Source organism: Biomphalaria glabrata, chromosome 15, assembly GCF_947242115.1.
Source record: "Biomphalaria glabrata chromosome 15, xgBioGlab47.1, whole genome shotgun sequence".
NCBI lineage: Eukaryota > Metazoa > Mollusca > Gastropoda > Planorbidae > Biomphalaria > Biomphalaria glabrata.
Genome location: NC_074725.1, coordinates 7,867,441 through 7,888,098, shown reverse-complemented (window position 1 = coordinate 7,888,098; position 20,658 = coordinate 7,867,441). Strand labels below are relative to the sequence as shown.

At 30.6% G+C, this 20,658-nt stretch overlaps 1 protein-coding gene across 11 annotated transcripts; it reads left to right on the top strand.

Annotated features, from left to right (window-relative positions):
• The first annotated feature begins 213 nt into the window (after positions 1-213).
• On the top strand, positions 214-20,417 carry LOC106065610 (AP-1 complex subunit sigma-2-like). 11 transcript variants are annotated; one of them, XR_008774991.1, is made up of 7 exons: positions 214-330; positions 1,492-1,670; positions 2,485-2,593; positions 3,504-3,641; positions 10,679-10,756; positions 11,988-12,066; positions 15,230-16,934. XR_008774991.1 is itself a non-coding variant. In XM_056012196.1 (6 exons), the coding sequence occupies exons 1-5, from the start codon at positions 328-330 to the stop codon at positions 10,721-10,723; spliced, it is 474 nt and encodes a 157-aa protein (XP_055868171.1). In that variant the 5' UTR covers positions 214-327; the 3' UTR covers positions 10,724-10,756; positions 18,894-20,417. The 11 variants fall into 11 exon arrangements, 8 of the variants coding, with proteins under 8 accessions (XP_055868171.1, XP_055868172.1, XP_055868170.1 ...); XR_008774993.1 differs by having other exon boundaries at positions 10,679-10,760; XR_008774992.1 differs by having other exon boundaries at positions 10,679-10,765.
• Positions 20,418-20,658: the final 241 nt, after the last annotated feature.

Below are 20,658 nucleotides of genomic sequence, written 5' to 3'. Positions count from 1 at the left end.
ATAATTTTTTAGGTATCTTTAGTTTAGATCTAGATCGAAATGTTTATTACGTAAATTATATAACATCAATAAAAAAGTAATTTTCATATTAGTTATAAAATATTTTGTTCTAGAATTATGTTTTGCAAACTCTAGACCACTATATAATCTATCTAGATCTTAATATCTATTTTGTATAATTGGCAACAATTATACGGATTTTACTTTTGGGTAATCGGACTTACCTACAAAGTGACGTAAAAGCAGGCAGGCTTTACTGTTGTGTCTTCAAGTGTATTTTTCCTATTTAGTTATCTTCTTATTTATAAATATCATTATTTAAATAAAATGGTATGCTGTTAGATCTAGATTATAGTCTAAGCTATCAATTACTATATATATTATATTATTTATATAGATTTAGCACTGGCACTAAGTTAGTTGAGTAGCCTGAGTTATATATATTATAACTGAATACAGTTTATACAGAGTAGGTTACAGTCCGTTACACTTATTGTGACTTATCACTTACACACAGTGCAGACTTACACTGTTACAGTACACTGTAAAATTAAAACTAAAACTGTTAGTGTTTAGGTTACTCGTTAGTTAATAAGTAATAACTTAAGTGACTTAAGAAAGACTTAAAAGTTACAGTTACAGCCAATACAGGTAACAGTAGACTAGGCTGAGTAGGCTACTCTTATTATAACTAGGTAAATCTAGAAATTCTAGATCTAGTACAATAGTATTCAATAGTACTATTTATAGTAAAATAGTCAATTTGATACAAGTTACAAGTACAGATGATCTAGATTCTAGATACTTAGATAGATTAGATGTACTAAGTAACTATCTAATCTAGTAATCTAGTAGTAAAAAAGTAAAGTAACTTCAGTAAGTAGAGTTTAGTAGAGCTAAGTAACTAGTCTAAAAAAGTAAATCTAAGACTAAGTAAGTAGTTGATCTAGATCTAAGTCACAATAATGACACTGACAGTCTGGTGACACTGACAGTTCTATCTAGTCTAGACTAGTCTAGTCTAGATTCTAGCTATTCCAAGTCAGTCTAGTCTGTCTAAGTCTAAGTCTAGATCTAGAATCTAGATCTAGTCACTCTTCAAACTCAAAGTAGTAGTTAGTATTATAATAATTATATAACTGTTATAGTAAATAGTAGCTAGTCTCTAGAGATATATAAATAGAAATACCAAAGCTAAAATTTGACATTCTTCCTTAAATCTAATATCTAGTCATAATCTAGTCTGTTTATTAAATTGAGATGTTAAGTTCAACTTTAATCTTTAATTAAATTTAATAAAATAAGTCTTTATAAGTCTTTAGATCTATTTAGTTACTGTTTTTAAAATTTTGGTTGCTGTTTTGTACTTTGATTTTGTTAACGAGTTGATGTTGGTGTCTCAACTCAAGGTTTTCTCTAAATAAAGTAAATTATATCTGTTGGCTTGTAATTTCTGTAGTGTTGTAGTGTCTTATATTGTTATCTCAATAGATGCAGTTTATGCTATTGTTTAGTCGACAAGGCAAACTAAGACTCCAGAAATGGTTCACTGCCTACCCAGACAGGACAAAGAAGAAGATAACTAGAGAATTAATAGCACTTGTTTTAGCCCGAAAGCCAAAGATGTGCAGTTTTTTAGAATGGAAAGATTTAAAAATTGTTTATAAAAGGTAAAGTACTACCAAAATATAATTGTTCTATTTTAACATTAAAGGTTTCATAATAAAAGTGATTTTTTTTTTCATTTCAACTTTACAGCACAATATAATTGATAGTACTGTCTTTTTTGTTAAACTTTTTTCAAGGATCAAATGAGTTGATGACCCCCTGAGATGTTAACTACTATATTATTATTCTTTCATGGGCGCCCATGGAGAGAAGTCATATTTATGTATTGTGTTATCAACAAAATTATTTTAGTCAACTTTTTACAAGAAAAGCAATTTATTTGGTTTTTGGTATCTAAAGTAAATTAGGTAAAGGTAACGAATGATTTTTTTTTTTTTTGAGGTCAAATTATTCCAATAATAAACTGTTTGGCGAAGATCTTTTATAATATCTATATTGAGTATCTAAAGCCAACTTTTTTGTGGAAATATTTTAGGATTAAAATGATTTTTTTTTAAATTGAGGGCTGTGTCAGGCATGCTAGCAAAAAAGAAAATTTATTTGTGAAACTTAAAAAAAAAGTCTACCTCATACTCTTAGCGTTAGCTTAATTGTAATCATGATTATCAACTTTTTGTAGTTTCATTTCAAGGAAATGCCTGATTAAAATATTACCCATAAATTCCATGTTTAGATTAATATCTTGGTACTGTGATACCCCTGGATTTAGTCTTTTCTGCGCTTAGAAAGGATTATGATTTTCAAATAGTCCACTTTCACTAGCGTGTTCTTGTACAAATAGATAATGATATAAAAATAGTTTTTATGATCTTTATAAATTCTATTTTGAAACTTCTTTCTACTTCTTATCAATAGATATGCCAGTTTGTATTTCTGTTGTGCAATTGAAAATGATGACAATGAGTTACTCACACTTGAAGTTATTCATCGCTATGTAGAACTTTTAGACAAATATTTTGGAAGTGTAAGTATCTACATATTGTCATGTTTTTAAATAGTTTTATTATAAAAAAAAATGTGAAGAAAGGTGAGACAGTACATACACTTTAACATGTTGGTACGTCAATCACAATCAGAAACCATTCTTTCTTGTGACTGTGCTGAGACTTTGTCTTTTATAGCACATGAAAGGAAGTTGGCAATGTGTCTAAGGGTCTCCTTGTTCCCATACTAGGAATAGCCTGATCCTGGCCATGTGAGACTTTGTCCTTTATAGCACATGAAAGGAAGTCAGCAGTGTGTCTAAGGGTCTCCTTGTTCTCATACTAGGAATAGCCTGATCCTGGCTATGTGATACTTTGTCCTTTGTAGCACATGAAAGGAAGTTGGCAATGTGTCTAAGGGTCTCCTTGTCCCCATACTAGGAATAGCCTGATCCTGGCTATGTGATACTTTGTCCTTTGTAGCACATGAAAGGAAGTCAGCAGTGTGTCTAAGGATCTCCTTGTCCCCATTCTAGGAATAGCCTGATCCTGGCCATGAACGAGATCTCTTTTTCAAAACCTTGTCCCCTTATAATATTTAACATTTTCAGAGATAGAGATCTACTGTTTCCTTGTCCTCTCTGTTGTGGTTGCCCAAAGAAGATATATAAATATATATGCTGACTCTGAACTGGACTAGAGTGCCTGTTCAAGCATCCTTCCTAACTGGTTTCCTGTTCTGCCATCAACGCTCTTTTCCTCTATTGTCCTTGTAGTCAATCACAGCACTGTTTTTACTGTTACATTTCTCTTTTGTTGTTAAAACAAAAATTATCAAAATTTTACATTGTGGAAAATTTACAAAATGTGTGTAATGGTCATGCAGCTATATCCTAGACTTCATTGAAATGGATTTTATTTACTTATTGATTGGTTTCTTGCAATGTGCAGGTGTGTGAACTTGACATCATCTTCAATTTTGAGAAGGCCTACTTCATGTTGGATGAGTTTCTGTTAGGGGGGGAAGTGCAAGAGACCAGCAAGAAAAATGTTCTTAAAGCCATTGCAGCCCAGGATTTACTCCAGGAGGTTTGTAGATAGAATGTAATGAGCACTTAACCTGTGCATGATGATTAAACCTTTCAGTCAAATGTGATGCACAGGTTTGGGGTTTGACAATGGCACAGTAACATCTTTTGATTTGTATAGAACACGGGACATTTATTTGTGTTTGAGAAGCAAATCTAGTTTTGAGTAGCTTTAAGGTGAGGTGGCCTCTCAATAAAATACATGGTTAGTGAGTCAACATGTTAGCTGCAAAAATAATGACATCTTCACCATTTGTGTGGGAGGCTTCAAATACATTGAAATTTTAACCTCGTCTAATTGTGATTACTATTGAGGTAGGGAGTGAACAAATTTATAGCAAACTTGGCATTTATTACTTCTTAAATGGGTGTTTAAATTTGAAGCAATTTTTTTTTTTTTTAGAGAAATAACCTTTATTTTATTTATGACATAATAATTTGATATAATTAAGAAATTAATGTATAAACAAATTATTAACAAACTCAACTGCATACATTTCATTTTACAATCAAAACTAATGATACTAATAAACAATGGTTCTTACATTTTTGTAAAACTGATAGAATGAAAAAGAGATTAAAAATATTTTTTTTTTAGCCCTTGAATATAATTAAAGATTAAATGAAATAGTTACTGTAATCTAAAAGAGTAAATGAAATAGTTATTCTAATCTAAAAGAGAGTAAATGAAATAGTTATTCTAATCTAAAAGAGAGTAACTGGATCATGAAATCAATAAATTTCAGCCTTTTAAAAAAATTTATTTAAACCATTTGTGGACTTCCTTTTTCTCAAGTGTTCCAACACTTTTGATTGAAATTAATACATTCCCCAGTACACAGAAAGTTATAGAAATAGCTTTGTGAAGATAAAACTACCCCCTAAAAGTTGTGTGCTTACTGTTGATAAAAAAAAAAAAAATTTTTTTGGGGGGGGGGGAGGGGGGTCATAAATTATTTGCTGAGATTTTGGGCCTTAAATTTGAAACCACCAGAATTGCACTTAAGACTGTAATGGTGGAATAGGCAGAAAATCCTTTTTTTTTTTTTTAATAAATTAGAACTATCAACATTTATTCAATGTCTGTTGACAACACAGTATAAGGACTGTAAATATATTAACACTGAAGCATGATAATTGTTACTATGCAAACCACCAATACCCGTAGTCAGGACTAAGTTTATCCAACAGATGGATTTTCAAGATGTGGATTATATGGGTTATACTATGTGACCAGTAAGTGACCCTTTACAGCAGAATATATATTCCAGATATTTTCTCACTCCATGGCTGAAGCTGATCCACCAGCCAGCTATAAAAGCCTATAACTTTCTTTTTTTTTTTTTTAAAGCACATTTTCTTCTTGTGTAGTGACACTGCTTCCAAAAATGAAGTCCTTTTTGTTTCTCTTTTGGAAAGGTCTTACTTTGTTAAACAGAGGTGCATTTATTTATGCAATAATGTTTCTTAATGGAGACGGACTCTTGTGTAAAATATTTCTCATACAATCTAATATACAATGTGTTATAACGGATGCTTACATGTCATACTAATATATTTTTTGTAACATAAACTACCTTTCATATTGCACTTAACTTTTCGGGTTATACACCACAATGATAAGCTAAGCAAAGGAAATATTTAAAGTAAAAAAAGTAGTAGGTGGCTATTTAGAAGAATGCTGCTCTTGTTGGTCATCTCATGTTAAGACTTGTGTTTTCCTGCGTCCTATCGAAAACCTTATTTTTTGTTGAAGTAAATTCCAGAAAAACAGTTTAAGCTGAGTGGTTTTGAATTTCACAGCTGCAACTTGTTCAGGATTGTATTTTCCAGCATTAGAGGATGTGCCCAGAGTTAAAGAAATTTATTATAATGAGGACTATTCTAAAGAAATCAGAATGCTGTCAGTGCTAGCCACTCGCATGTCCATTCTTCAAGAACATGTTAAAACTGCTTAACCATTTGTTAGCTTTGTTAAAAAAAAATATGCTGCTCATTAAAAATATTTGTTATAAAATGTGTGTTGGTAAATGACCTCATTCTATTACCTGATACAGTAAGTATAGAATATGAAATCAGTCTTCTTCATGGCTAATGATAGATTGTTTTGTATGTTACAAACATATTTTCTTGAAAGATTATTACTACTGGTACTTCCCCTCTAGGTTCAAACTCAGAACCAGTGTTTTGTAATATGAAAACACATACCGATTTGAAGCACATACTAGACAATGATCAAACGAAATCAAAAGACCTTAATAATAGGTTGAAAATTAGTTCTTCATTCTTTTCTAAACAAAAATTTAAAAAGTACTTTTTTTGTAGAGGCTCTTTACCTTTTAGGCTGCTAAGACTATATTTCACTTTTAATTCCAAACATTTATTTATTTAGCACTCATAGAATTAGATTAGTTAATAATTGGGGTGACATCAACTTTTTATTTGATACTAATATTGGAAATATCAGTGACCATAAGGAGCAGAAGTAAGCAGCAATTAATACATCTTCAGATTTTTCTATAATAAATTTTGCAATATTTGCTTTAAAAATTATTTCAAAGGGTAATATCAACCCTGAAAGCAGGCACTGATATTTCTCTATGAACCACTTTGTTTGTTTAGATGGTGACCAATGCACTTAACACATGTATGACCTACTGACACACATATTAACATGTCTCCAAGCCTGGCTCTGGTTTTTCCAAACTCTCCATCTCAGCACTTAACATCATTCCATTAACACAACCCATTGATTGTTTAGTCATGTACAACCAAAACTAGAGTGCAGAAAGTAATTTCAATTATAAATGCTGTACTTACAACAATTGTTTAAATAATATACAAAATGATTTAAATTTAACATTAAACTTTTTTTAGTTTCTAGTATAAAACCTGTAGTGAATGTCTAACTTAGTCATAGGAAGGTACTAAATACTATATAAGGATCACATGTTACTAATAACATTTATGCAGACAGGTAAGTCAAAAGACAGACACATTTTTCTTTAAATGAAACTTTTTTTTTTGTCTTCTTTTCTGTCTTTTTTTTTTTTTTTTTTTAGTTACTCTTTTTATTTTTTTAAAGGATGAAGCTCTTCAAGAAATCCTTGTAGAATATGGGTTGATATAAACCCAAGCTTTAAACGTGAGCCCTCGTTTTTCCCTGTTGTTCACATTTCGCTCTCACCATTTGGTATATCTAAATATTTGTGTGGTGTTTTTTTTGTTTGTTCTTATGCAAGCAGCTCACTTTGTACAGTTTTTGTGTGTTGTCCAACAGCATCATGAACTGACACTTGCTATTCTCACTCTTGTCAGTTTAGGCCATCATTGTCTCTCCATGGAAATGTCAGTCTTGATAACAATGTTGTGTTCAATGCCTGACATTTTTCTAGCAATACATCAATTTCCTGTTTATGTCGATTAATACCTTGTACTGTTACTATTGTACACATGACTGTGTTTTTTATAGAACAAGTCTTGTAAATCATCAGGAAAATTTGTTAGGAAAACATAATTAAAGAAATTGTATTATTTCATTCTTATCCTTTATACACACTAACCACAACCTAAAATATTATTATATTTGTTTTGCATTTCTTCTTCATACAGAATGAGTGACTCTTATAAATATAGATATTTTAGTTTCATATATATATCTCATTGGGTAAATATTGTGATATATAGTTTCTTAAAAATCTTATTAAAAAAAAAAGCATTGTCAATGTCAATAAATGGAGACAAAAAACAAGTTAGGATTGAAACAGAAAATCATGATTTAATACAATCGGTGAACTTCAGTCTGTTCTCTTGACATGTGTTGGTGCTTTTTTTTTTTTTTTTTCTCTATTCCACTTTCTGTTGTTAAGGTGAAAAAGTTTAAATTCAAACTGAAGCTATTTATTACTTGTATACTTAGCATCTATTGAATTAAAGATAGATAATAAAATGCAAGGGTGGAAACTTGGAAGACTAGTATTGTTAATAGATTAATTCAAAAAATATTTTTGACTAACAAAGATGCTTTTTTTTAAAAATTACTTTTGTATAGTGTCAGGTGGGTTTTGTCCTCGCGCTCATCTAGGGTATGATATACTGCGCCGGGCTCCCCACCTGAAAAGTGTTTATTAACTTTATGCTGGGGTTATAATTTAGCCTTGGCTCGTCTGCCTGGGCACCCCTTGCAGTCTAGCAATCAATTTATGCAATAAATATCCAGGAACGAATAAACCACATATTAACGTATACTAGTGAATAACAATATTGCATATAACAACAAAGGTTTAATGAGTTAATGATATATGATATTATGAGGCATACATTAGGAATAATTATCAATAGCAATTACAAATTACACATGGGTGCAAGATCGCCGGCTATAGCCGGCATGCCGGCAAAATCGAAGTTAAAAAAAAAAGGTTGCCGGCAAACGCCAGTCCGACTGATTGCCGGCTCAGTATCGGACTTTTTTTTTTTTTTTACATTCACGTTTTGTACTTTAAAACTAAAACTTAATAAGTCGAATTCAAAGAAAGTCAGGAAGTTACAATTCTTAAGTTACGGCGCATGCGCTATTTCCGAACTTTCGTTTTGTATCCAAAAAAACGTAAACAAAAGCTAGAAACAAATCCGTATGACCCCGGCCTGAGACGTTTAAGTTACATCTAGAAAGTATATCTAATTCTAATAAGTTTGATCTGCCGGCATAAAAATTTAAACCAGACCTAGAGGCTAGATCTAGTCTAGAGATCTAGATTCTTGATATATTTCTACATTTTAAAATGATTTTAGAAGTTGAACGTATTTAGTATTTACCCGAAAATGCGAATTTACCGTACCGTATCATAATTATCGTCGCCGTATCGGCGTATGAATGATGACGATGATAGTAACGATAGTTTTAAAACTTATATAATAATATAGAACTAGATCTAGTCAATTCTAGTCTTGCCTTTTTTAAAATAAGTTTTTTATTATTAGATCTAGATTTAATTATATCCAGGGACTAGACTAGTCAGGCTAGCTAGTGCACTAGACTTCACTAGACTAGTAGTGGCAGTGGTATAATTAAATAGTCGATAGATCATCTCAGACGTCTCAGTGGATGATAATGATAGATCGATATCAATTCAATGAGTATTAACTATTAGATCTAGATAATTGGAATAATTAGTTAGAATCTTACAGTTACGATCTACAACTAGCCTGACTAGGTCTAGTCCCTGGGCAGAAGCAGCATAGATCAAAAGTAGATCGTATCTATTACTTTAGTATTATAATCTATTATCAGATATAATATTCTACTAGTAAAGTCTAGATCTAATTAAATCTAGATTCTAGATCTAATAATAAAAAAACTTATTTTTAAAAAGGCAAGACTCTAGATCTAGTAGATGATTCTAGCTAGGGAGACAGGGCTCACTTCTATGATCTAGCATTACTAGATTAGTGTGTATATAGATCTAACTTCAAGATCTGGAACTAAATCTAGAGAAAATCTAATATCTAGTTAAATAGTAGCTCTAGTGACACTCTATTCCTAGACAAGTTAAAGTCTAGACTTAGACTATTGTATGTCTAGATCTATAATACTTAATTAACTTAATACTTACTAGTTTCTTTATTATACCTAAACATAGATAGGTGTAAATTGATGGATCTACTCTGTTACTATTATCATATAATTAAAATGACATCTTGACTAGATCTAGATATCTAGTATAAAAATCAGTCTAAGTACTCTAAGCTACTATTAGTTAGAAGATCCAGTTAACTAGTTCTAAATTTGGTAAGATCTACTGACTACTCTGTCAGCCAATAAATATTTAGATCTATTAGATCTTTTATTTGAAATAGAGTTAACTTTTAACATAGGTGCTACAAAGTTTGATTTATACTAATATAGTGGTAGTAGGTAGGCCTATCTATGTGCATATTATATATATATATAAATGAAATGTATGTTTAAACATACATGTAGATTATAGTAATTTAAGTAAAAGCTTAAAAGCTTAGAATTTATAGTTTGTATTTAAAGACATATATATATATATATATATATATATTTATATATATATATATATATTTATGTTGAGAAGTATAAGAGGCATCATGTTTGCAGGTTTTTTAGGATTGCCGACCCCCCCTTGCAGGCAAAACGGGGCTCTGTTGCTTGCATCCATGAAATTACATTCCAAGGACTATAGCACACCTTAATCTCAGTGCCATATTCAATCAGGCCTCACAACGCCAACCCAACGCCAACGGGCAATAGTCAACTACCAAGCCTACAACTCAGACTTGACTCCAGCAGAGTCCCTAGCCTGCCTCCCTAGATAAGAAAAATACACACTCCTTTGATACCGCCATTCTCACGATTATAACAGAAACGATTTTAGATCTACGACATGTAGAAGATAGTAAAATAAACTAACTTACCCAATACTGGGGAAGAGCACCACACAGAGAACTCAATCTCAAGGCACACCAAGAGACACACAAAGAGACTCATCTCAAGGCACAACAAGAGAACAATGACACCAATATAGCGCATCCCTAGGAACAGAACTAATAAAACCTTATGGTGCTCAAACGAAAATACCAAACAAGATGCGCACGACACATAGTTCATGCTAGAAAATGCTCAGTGTGTGTCTGTGGGGGGTTATCTGGGAGGAGGTTTTCATGCTGCCTTTTTTAGGCATTCAGCAGGCACAATGCAGCTCCAGTCAAGCTTCTATCCACATATGGCCTAATTATGATTCATTTCTCTACTTGAAATTTCGAATCTAGTACTGGTAAAATTAGAAATCTGAAAAATATTTTAATGAGCTAATTATGAAGTTGTCATAGTTTAATTATTGCAGTTTATTGGGGGGGAAAAATTGATATTGAAAAATATTCGTTTCCAATGATCTTACTTATAGATATAATGTTTTCAAAAGAATTCTAAAATGGAAACTCTAATACTAATACATTTTTTCTTCCTTTGTTTGCATATATTTTTCCCTCCTTTTTTTTCTTTCTTTCTTTTGAAAGGATGAAGCAGTTGAAATAGCCCTTAAAGAATATGGCCTGTACTAGCATTGGTTGCCCTATTTTTACCTCATGCATTATGTAGGTCAGGTATCGGGAAAGTTATACATTTTACTTGCATCTTGTGTTCAGCATTGGAATTTTTTTTTTTTTTTTTTTTTTGTAAATTTCAATTTTACACAATTTTTATTATTTTCAAATTATATATAAAAGATCATTTTGATCTTTGCTGTTTTATTTGTATTTAAAAAGTAAATGAAACTGCACTAGCTTTTTTATAAGACGCATGTTAGCAACAATACATAAATAAATATATAAAAATGTAAAAAAAAAAAAAAAAAGGTATGAGCATGCTCAGCTACTTCTATTTGTATAAACATATATATATACTAATTTTTCAAATACATTTTTAATACATGTATCAAATATAAACTAAGAATATTCCCTTCACTTTTGCTGCTTAGCAGAATTAATAAATAGATTTTCTTTAAAGTTCAACAAGTTTCATTTTTTTTTAAAGAACAATAAAATTTTGTCTACAACTTCATACAGCTTGGCTCAAATCAGTCTAATGGGCTTATCTAACAATTACAGGGCTGGATTTATCTACAGATTACATAAATTATAGCTTAGGGCTCCCAAGACGTATTAAGCACTGACATATAATACCTAGAGGATTGGACTTTACAGTCATCTTTGAGTCCATAGGATATGAGAAATATGCTCATCTTCTAACACGAAGCAGGAGCTATATATATAATATCTAACCTTGTAAGGGCTCCTAAATGGCCTATTCAACTCTAAATATTGTAATGAACATTTACTATAATGATATGAATAAAAGGTTTTTATAGGACATACTGAGATAATAATAGGTTAATACATGTATGGTGGTATATCAGAAAAGAAATCATTCTTTTGTTTTGAAGTCATTAATATACACTTTACTTGGTATGTTAGATCTGATAGTTTGTTGTTATTTTGTGTGTCACACAAACACTCTCCCCAGTAATACTGTTCTCAAGTGAAATATTAATTTAATAAGCTTGCCTTGTTGCAAACCTGATAGTTTGTTGTTACTTTGTGTGTCACACAAACTCTCTCCTGTAATACTGTTCTCAAGTGAAATATAAATTGAAAAAAAAAAAAGGTTGCCTTGTTGAAAACTTGTCTTGCGAAACTAATTATTACTATTTTAGAAGTATCAACTCAATTAATTTATACAATCATGCACACACTAGTTGAGATTGACTTTTTTGGTCTAATGTTCATGTAAGTTACTTGAATTAAAATTGTTGAATACCTGTTTAAGGTATGATTCGAGCTGATTCTATTTTTCAAGTCAAATTCCTTCAAAGTGTTTTATAGATTCATCACAAGCCTGTGTTTGGGTAACTGTTTATTTCTAGTCAATTGAAATCTTACATTATTTTAATCCAGTTTGATCATTTGTGTTTGCTTTTGGTATTATTTTGAAGCATTTGCATTGTATTGTATTTGAAAAGAGGACTTTGATGTCCCCCAAATATACTTTTAGAAAATTGGTAATGCATTTCCTCAAAAAGTTTCCTAAAGTTACCTTCAGTTTAAAAAAATACATTTAGGGTCTCTACAAGAATCTTCTAAGAATTTTAAAAATTAATGTTAAAATTATAAAGTATACCTTAATAGCACACAGTTAAGTTATTGTTTAGGTATTTTAAACAGATATTTTCATATGTTATTAGGTACCAATAAACAATTATCCACTCGAATAATCTCATCTGCAATGCTGTACAAATAATGTCCAAGGAAAAAATATTCAACAATGAAAATATTTAAAATCAAGTAAAGTGGTAAAATATAATATTTATTTGACAAATTTAATGAGTAATTCTTTTGGCACCTGTTTATCTAGTGTAGTCTAAACAGTAGGCCCTTTACAATGAGGCTGCAGTTATGGAGTCAATAGCTGTTAATTTTTGAGGATGCATCATTGAAATGTGATGAACAAATACAGCATTGACTTAAGTAAAGTAAAAATATGATGGAATTATTAAGGCCTATTTTCTTTAGCTTAATAATACATTTAACATTTGTATATTTATGGCACTGTTATTCAAAATATTTCTTTTTCATATAAGACATAGAAGAAACTTTTTGGAGAAAGTGTGTATCAGTTTTCGCATTTTTTTTTTAAATTTAAATACCCTTATATATAATCATTGATTATGAAATTTTTTTTTTAATTTTAATTTGTAAACTCTATTTCTATTACTTTATATATGTTACTATGTTTGAGTGGATACAATTTTGCTTTTCATTTCATTGAAATTCTTCATTACCTGGGAATCTGTGTTGGATTCATTCCCTTTCAATACTTGGCTGGCTTTCACTTCTAACTTTACCAAACTTTCCTAAATGACATTAAATTTAGTTAGATCTGGGAAATAATTTTTTTTTTTTTTTTTTTAACGAATCCTCTTATTAACGTTGAATTTTAACATAGTCATCAGCTTCCTAAATGAGGATTGTCTTTTTAAAAAAAGTATCAATATATATAACTTGTTGACCCTAAGTAATTCTTCATAGTTCGAGGTGCGAGAAGCTTCTGTCACCAGATTATAAAATTACGGGTAATGCATAATGCATACCGTGCGTAGGATTGGCGTTTCCCATATTGAATGGTAAATCAGGCGGCAGCGGGAAATCTGTTATAAGTTATAAAATGGGTTGATTTAATAATTTACACCTAGAATTAGCGCGGGTCCTATGAAAGTGTGGGGTTCACTGCGGTCACATAGGTTGTAGTGGCCTATGCAAAATAGCGGGTATCTTACGCCGTGGGTTAACTTTACATATATAATTCTCTTCATGGCTCAAGAGTTTGGACACCAAGTAATGGAAAGATAACTCTTTTATTTCTGAAAGTCGGACAGACTAGAGTTACCCCAAGTAATTTTAGAGGTGAAAAAAAAAGGGGGGGGGGAGAAGTAGTGGACTTAACCATTGTGGGGCCCAGTTTGAGTAGGGATATGTATTAGTATAATGAGTGAAAATTTAGAGTTTGTATTAGAAACTGTATTGTATTGTAATGAAATTTTATTGTATTCGTCTTTGCATTTTATTCATTCTTTACTACGCACAGAATTACTACACGAGCTTTTTGTTTGGCGAAGTCATACAATATATCATATAAGAATTCTGTTTCCTACATAGATCATGCAAGAATTGTAGATCTCAAGTAATTCTTCATTAATTTGAGGTGCGAGAAGCTTCTTTCACTAGATTCCACAAGTATGGGTATTGCATAGTGCCATTTTTTTTATCGCGCATAGGATTGGCGTTTTCCATATTGTATGACACCCCAAAATGACAATTTTGTCTATATTTTTCAGGAGATTTGTATGAGTTATCAAAAGATTTAATAATTTCTGGAGATTTCCAGGATTTTTTGTATACTTTGCAATTTCAGGAGATCTTAAGGCCGGCAATGCAAAAAAGAGGCGTATGCTATGCGCAGGTCGACTAGTTTCTTATATTTTACTTGTTTTGTTTTTTTTATCAACCAGCAAAAGGTCTTTCATTTTTTACTTTCCTCTAGAGGTAATTTGGAGAGTTGCATTTCTAAGTGCAGAAAACTTTTAAATCAATCTACTGATATGCTTTACAAGGAGGTGCTCATATATAAATAAACTTGATTTTACAGCTGTGTGTTAAGTACTGGCAGCAGCCTTTCTTTTTTTTCTCACTATTCCTTCACTGTTCACTTTGGTTGCATGTCTTTCAAGTGTTGAACATTTTCTACATGCTTTTTTTTTTGTTTCTGCACTCTTTTCAGCTGAAGTTCTCTTTAATACTAGTAATTTTGTTTTGTGTTTAAATATTGATACAAATAAGTAAAGTTTAAAATTGGATCGCATTGTATTTGTTAATTAATTATTGCAATTAATATTTACAACCTATTTTTTGTTTTTAACTAGGCAAAAGGGTATGTTATTGTAATAAAAAAATTATTATAAAATATTTGAATTACAATATTTGAAATTAGTTACTTTTGAGTTTTATGGTAAAAGGAAAGAAATAAACAGTAGGTTTTTTTTTTTGTATGTATCCTGCATTTTTAACAGCTACTTTAGTAGACACATTTTTTTTTTTTTTTTTTTCAATGACATATATTATAATTTTTCATTTTTTTTAGTATTTAAGTATACTTGACTACAATTTTGCTTGTAAAGTATTTAACAAATCTTGAAGAGCGGATTCCTTTTATTATTTATTTAGTTGTTGTTTTTTTTTCTTTACAATTACTTGAATCTTCATGTTTTAGTATTGAATGGCTCAGTGTATCTTCACTTGCTACACAACAGCACAACACTCAGTTCAGTTATACAGCTATTCACTCCTTAACAGAACAACACTCTTTAATTTTCTTAACAGCAATTCACTCCTCAACAGAACAACACTCTTTTCAATTTTCTTATTAGCAATTCACTCCTCATCAGAACAACACCCTGTCTCATATCTTACTTTCTTTGTTTCAATTTCTGTATTTTTTTATCCTCTGTCCACTAGGAGGAAACTCCACAGGGATTCTTCGAGGACCATGGCTTAGGCTAAAGTTTTCCTGTTCAGCACTGCACCTTCCACTCCCTTCATCCTAACTGCATTGCATGACTGACTGAATTCATTCATCTTGGTTTATTTCTATGACACAATGTTTGGTAGTAATCAGATTGATTGGGTTTGTCTTGTAACAATACTGTTCATTGATAAAATATATTTTGTATACTGCTTGTCATGAGATTAAGTGATAGTTTTATTTAAAAGTCAAAATATTTCTGTACAAGTAAATGTCATTTGTATTTCAACCTATTATTATATGTCTTGATAAACTGGACTCAAAGTTCATGGGGATATTATTTTGTAATAAACAAAAAGGGGAGGACATAAATGTACTATGAACATTTGGATCATACTAAATGATGAGCAGCTAAGGATGTCCTTCTTCATAAAATATAAAAGCATTCCTTTCTACAAATCTCCTGCAGGGTGGAACATAGTACAAAAGAAAACATCTGTACCTTAGAAAACAATGATAGAAAAAAAAAACCAACATTAACTGTCGAGATTGGTGGCTATTTTGTATTGGCTTGAGTCTAGACCTTAAAATTGATTAATTGTATTTGTAATGCCATGTTGACTATTGTATTTTGCATAGACTACAGGTAAGCAATTCCATTACTTTTCTGTTATATGTTTTAATGACATCCTTGCCTGTTTTCTTAACAGCACAATAAGAAGCTTGTATGTTTTAGTTGCTGTATTTTGTATTTACTTTAAGATATTCAAAGTAAATTAGAGTTTTGGTTGTGTACCCTGGCAATTTTTGTATTCAGAGTTGCTACAGGTTTTTTTTCATCTTTTGCGTGTGTGTTTTGATTTATAATGTTTTAAAGAAAATCTTTAGCCCTGTATCAGTATCCTCAAATCATTCCAGGAGTCTAACATGCAAGTTCAGTTATTTCTGAAGTATTTATTTAAGGTTCTAGTTGTTTAAAAAAATGGACATCAATAATTTGTGCTGACTGAGTGTCACTAGGAACAGATCCCCTGCAATATACCTTGTTACAAGTGAACTCTTCGTCTCGTAAATTATTATTTTTTTTTTTCAATAGAATTTACTTTTGTTTTTTTGTTTTTTTTTTAATACTTTCTAGTTCTTATTCCTATCCTGAAACCAAAATGTTGTTGTTGTTTTTTTCAGTATAAAGTGTAACATAAGAGACAGTTCTAATGTGCTAATTTAAGTACTGATTACAAAAGTGGTCCTAATTCATTGATTAGAAGTCAAAATGATTGTCATTTTTTTTTTATAGAAGGTGATGTCATATTTCTGCTGGGGAAGGTAGAGAGAAAGAAAAACCATAACTCATTTTAGAATGGTTAAGCTTGTTTTTATAAGGGACAGTAAAGGAGTGGCTATTTTTTTAAACAGTCAAGCATATCTTCAATGACAATTAGCTCCAACATGACTACAGAGGCATTATTATGTTGAAAATGTGATTTTCATTCCATGACTTTTTGATTTTGTTAACACCAAACAGTTTAGTTACTGTGCATTTTTTTATTTTGTTACAAAAATGTTTTTTGTTTTTTTTTTAGTTTCTGTTTATGTGTCAGTGTGTATAAACTTATGTACATTTGTGGACTTTATAAATATGTAATGAACTTTAAGTCAAAATGTGGACATTAAATTTGGTTTTGTAAACATTCTAAACCTGAAGTTTTATTATATTTGTATTAATAAGCTTATCAAAGACAGTGAGCATTTATACACATAAATATTTTTACCTGTGGGTTAAAAAACATTTTTTAAAAATCCTGGCTGTCTGCCTCTATGTTAAAAGTGGCTTTGATGCTAAAATAGCCTTATGCCACAACTTACAAAGTGACTCATAAAAGGCTTGTGATGAATTGTTTTCAGTCTTTTTGAAACCAATGTATCAACAAAGTTGTCTTTGTAAAAAAAATCAAAACAAGCAACAACACTTGAAAAATAGATTCTTTAAAGTTTCAATCAGTTTTAGTTTCTGTGTGTGTAGTTTATTATCTCAAACCAAAGACATGCTTTGAATTAGACCGTAGAAAAATGCTTTGAATTAACCTGTCAGTTTAACTTCATCCTAAGAAAAGGTTGGTAAAGAAAGAATATTGTTTGTATAATTTAATTATAATGTTAATTAGTTCATTATCTTTGCTAGATTTGAAGATATCAGTGTTTAATAAGACTAATATAAAACTAAAATAAAGTTTCAAGCTATATAATAACATTTAAACTACTTTGCTCTTATTAATTAGTTTGTCCATTCAGCAACCCACATTGGATCAGAAGTTCTCTTTGTTTGTACCTCGTACATATCAAGTTGTTAGTTATTTACATCCTAATGCTTGTTTACAATTCAAAACAGATAATATGCCAACTAAAAAAAACCCCACTATTATGCAATTGATATTTATTTCCTCCTAGTTTAACCAAATGCATGTGGAAATGAATGAATAATTTGCCCAATTAACAGCATGGCCCAGCTTTGTCTTGTTTATTGATACTCATCAATCATGTCAATGTGTTTGACTATGTAGCCCACACAAGTCATTTTACTTGCTGACATCAGAAGGTCATTCTTTGGCCTGCAACACTCAGCATCTGTACACTTTGATCAACTCTTTGTTAAGATTGTGAGACAGTATTTATTTTATTGCAAGCAGCAATGGTGATGATATGCTTTGTGGCTAAACCAGCTTATTTAAGTTGCATGTTTTCTTATATTTGATTTATAAATCCAGTTAGTTGAAAGATTTCTTGACTTAGTCATTCTTAGTCAAACGTTTTTGTCTCATTGTCTTATTATGGTGCTATTGGTGTGGACCACTTGACAAGCAGTGGGATAGTGTGCTAGACCATGGGCTTCATTAAGTGTGATAGGAACTTTTGTAAGCAAGATTGTGATATTTTGTGTTGTGATATTGTTTCTATTACATCATTGTGTGTTTTTGTTTTGTGTTAACTACCTGTCTGGGTGTGACATAATGTCCTAAAGGGAAGTCTATTGATTCCTGATTGCGTTGACTTAGTTTATTACATTATTCTAATTCTTTGTAAAAACAGACCAAAGAGCATATCTTGATAGCTTGATCTTTTCACCATTCTGTGTTTCTTGTTTCTTTATAGTTAGTAAACTTAAAAATATATTTATGCACATTTTTTAAAATAAATTGGAGCTGGTAAGTATTTACATTTTTCTAATGTATTATTGGAGATGTTTAATTATATTAAAAAATATATTCAAACTTAAGTGTTTTCATTACCTTCCAATTTATCACATAAGATTATAATAATTATGAATTGTTTTGAATTATAGCCTAGTTAGCTCTGTATGGCATGTTTCCCTCATTAACAATTTGACTTGCAGCAGTTTTTGTTTCATTATCAATTTACCAATAAGATCAGAGTTTAATGAAAGCTTATAAAACATTTTTAAAGCAGTTTACTGAAATGATTGTATTGCATTAAATGACTGATGTCGTGACATGGACCATTTGTTAAGATGATTGTATTGAATCAAATGACCTCTTGACTGTTATTTAAGACAAGGACCTGTTGTTGAAATGATAGTATTGAATTTATTATCTGTTGTCTTGATTGTTATCAACATGTCTTGACCTTTTTTCTTCACAGGAATCTGAGGAACCTAAAGGCTTTTTTGAGGACTTTGGCTTCATGACTGGTAATTAGATGACCTTCTTGGTACTAAGTCACTCACCTTGTTTACAGTCTCTCATCTCCAGCAAAGTTTATTTTGGAGACTAGAGGAAAGCACAATTTAAAACTTTTACCACAAAGTTCAATTTGTTTTTGTTTTGTTTATTTGTGATCAAATAGAATAACATTTCTGAATGTTTCTATTCTACAAACATTACACTCAGAAGTGTCCTTTACCCTTGGTTCTAAAGATTTGTACCAGTTGTATATATTTTTGTGCCTTGTTGCTGTCTCAAAGCATGTGTGTGACATAAAATCAGATTCATTGTAATTGTTGAAATATTTGTTCTCAAGTGTGGATGATGAACCAAATTGTGTTTCACAGCTGGGATAAATAAGACATATTAATAAAGAGTTTAAACAAAAATGTTTAGAAGTTCTGTAGACATAAAATGGCTATGGACTATCATTGGTCTACATTGCAAAGTTTTGGGTGTTTTTTTGTTTTGTTTTGTAATTACACTTTGATTAATTCTAATGTGTTGCTGAAAATACTTAAGTTTTTAAAATCCTGCACACACACAAATTTGGCATATAAACTTTAATGCTGATGGATATATTATTAAAAGTTTGTAGTAATGGCTTAGTGAACAGTTACTACAGATCAGTGATATTTCTGACATCTATGCTTCGTAAAGTGTGCAAGAAATGATAGAATAGTGTGGTACATCAACTTGTTGGCCTTTATATTTTTCATGACCTGTGAGCTGTTTTCTTCTTTTATTTATTCATTACCAATAACCTGCCCAATTTGTATTTACGCATGGGAAAAGGAATTGGTTAAAAAGAAAACTTAATGAATATTTTCTTACATTTTTTTATATAAGCTCAGTGTAGCATTGGCTGATGTCCTACATGCTTTAATTCAGACAAAACATTTTGAAAAATTGGTATGAAGCCCATTGCATTCAACTTCTCTCTGTGTTAGTGTATGTGTTAGTGTACATTTTTATGGCAACTCTTAGGTGCTGAAAAACCTGTCTGATGGTTGTTTTCCCCCTATCAATTGGGGTTTGAACTTGGACCTTTTCTAGTTTATGGCATACAGTGAATTGAATCAACAGCAGCACTTGTAGTTGTTATCATTGCTCAAATATCTTCATCCACTGTCACTGCATCATAAGTCATTTGATTTTTGCCCACTTGAATGTGATTTGATTGAAAATTATTTTTGATTAATAAAGAACACTCAATATGGATAAAGTAATGTGTTGTATTGATTAAGAACATTGTTTGTGATCAAACCAATACCTTTGCTTTTCTTACTTATATAGTGATGTAAATGTTTAACCATTCCTATTGATGATAATTATTGAATTTATCAATAGAATGAATTTATTAAACTTGTTCAATAATTTATCCTTAAAAATTGTACTGTTTGAAGAAAGAAAGACCAATGTATCATATATTAAGTTAATACATTTAATTCATTCAATAATATCTGTGACTTATTTTTTTGTTCGAAGATCTAATTAGTTTTACAAAGTAGACCTATTTTTATTTATAATTAATGAATTACAGTTTTCTTTTTTTTATTACAATTGAGTGATATTGCTATAGAGGTATGCAAGCAAAGGAATGATTTTTGTGAACTATTTTAGTTAGTATTTATAACTTGCAAATTAAAAAAAAAACATTTTTAAAGTACTAATAAAACTTGTTAAAATTCGAGGACATTGAA

Excerpts from the sequence above, each read along its gene's own strand:
- LOC106065610 (XM_056012193.1), top strand. Across the intron at positions 1,671-2,484 it reads TTAAAAATTGTTTATAAAAG|ATATGCCAGTTTGTATTTCT; the intron begins GTAAAGTACTAC and ends TCTTATCAATAG. Across the intron at positions 2,594-3,503 it reads TAGACAAATATTTTGGAAGT|GTGTGTGAACTTGACATCAT; the intron begins GTAAGTATCTAC and ends TGCAATGTGCAG.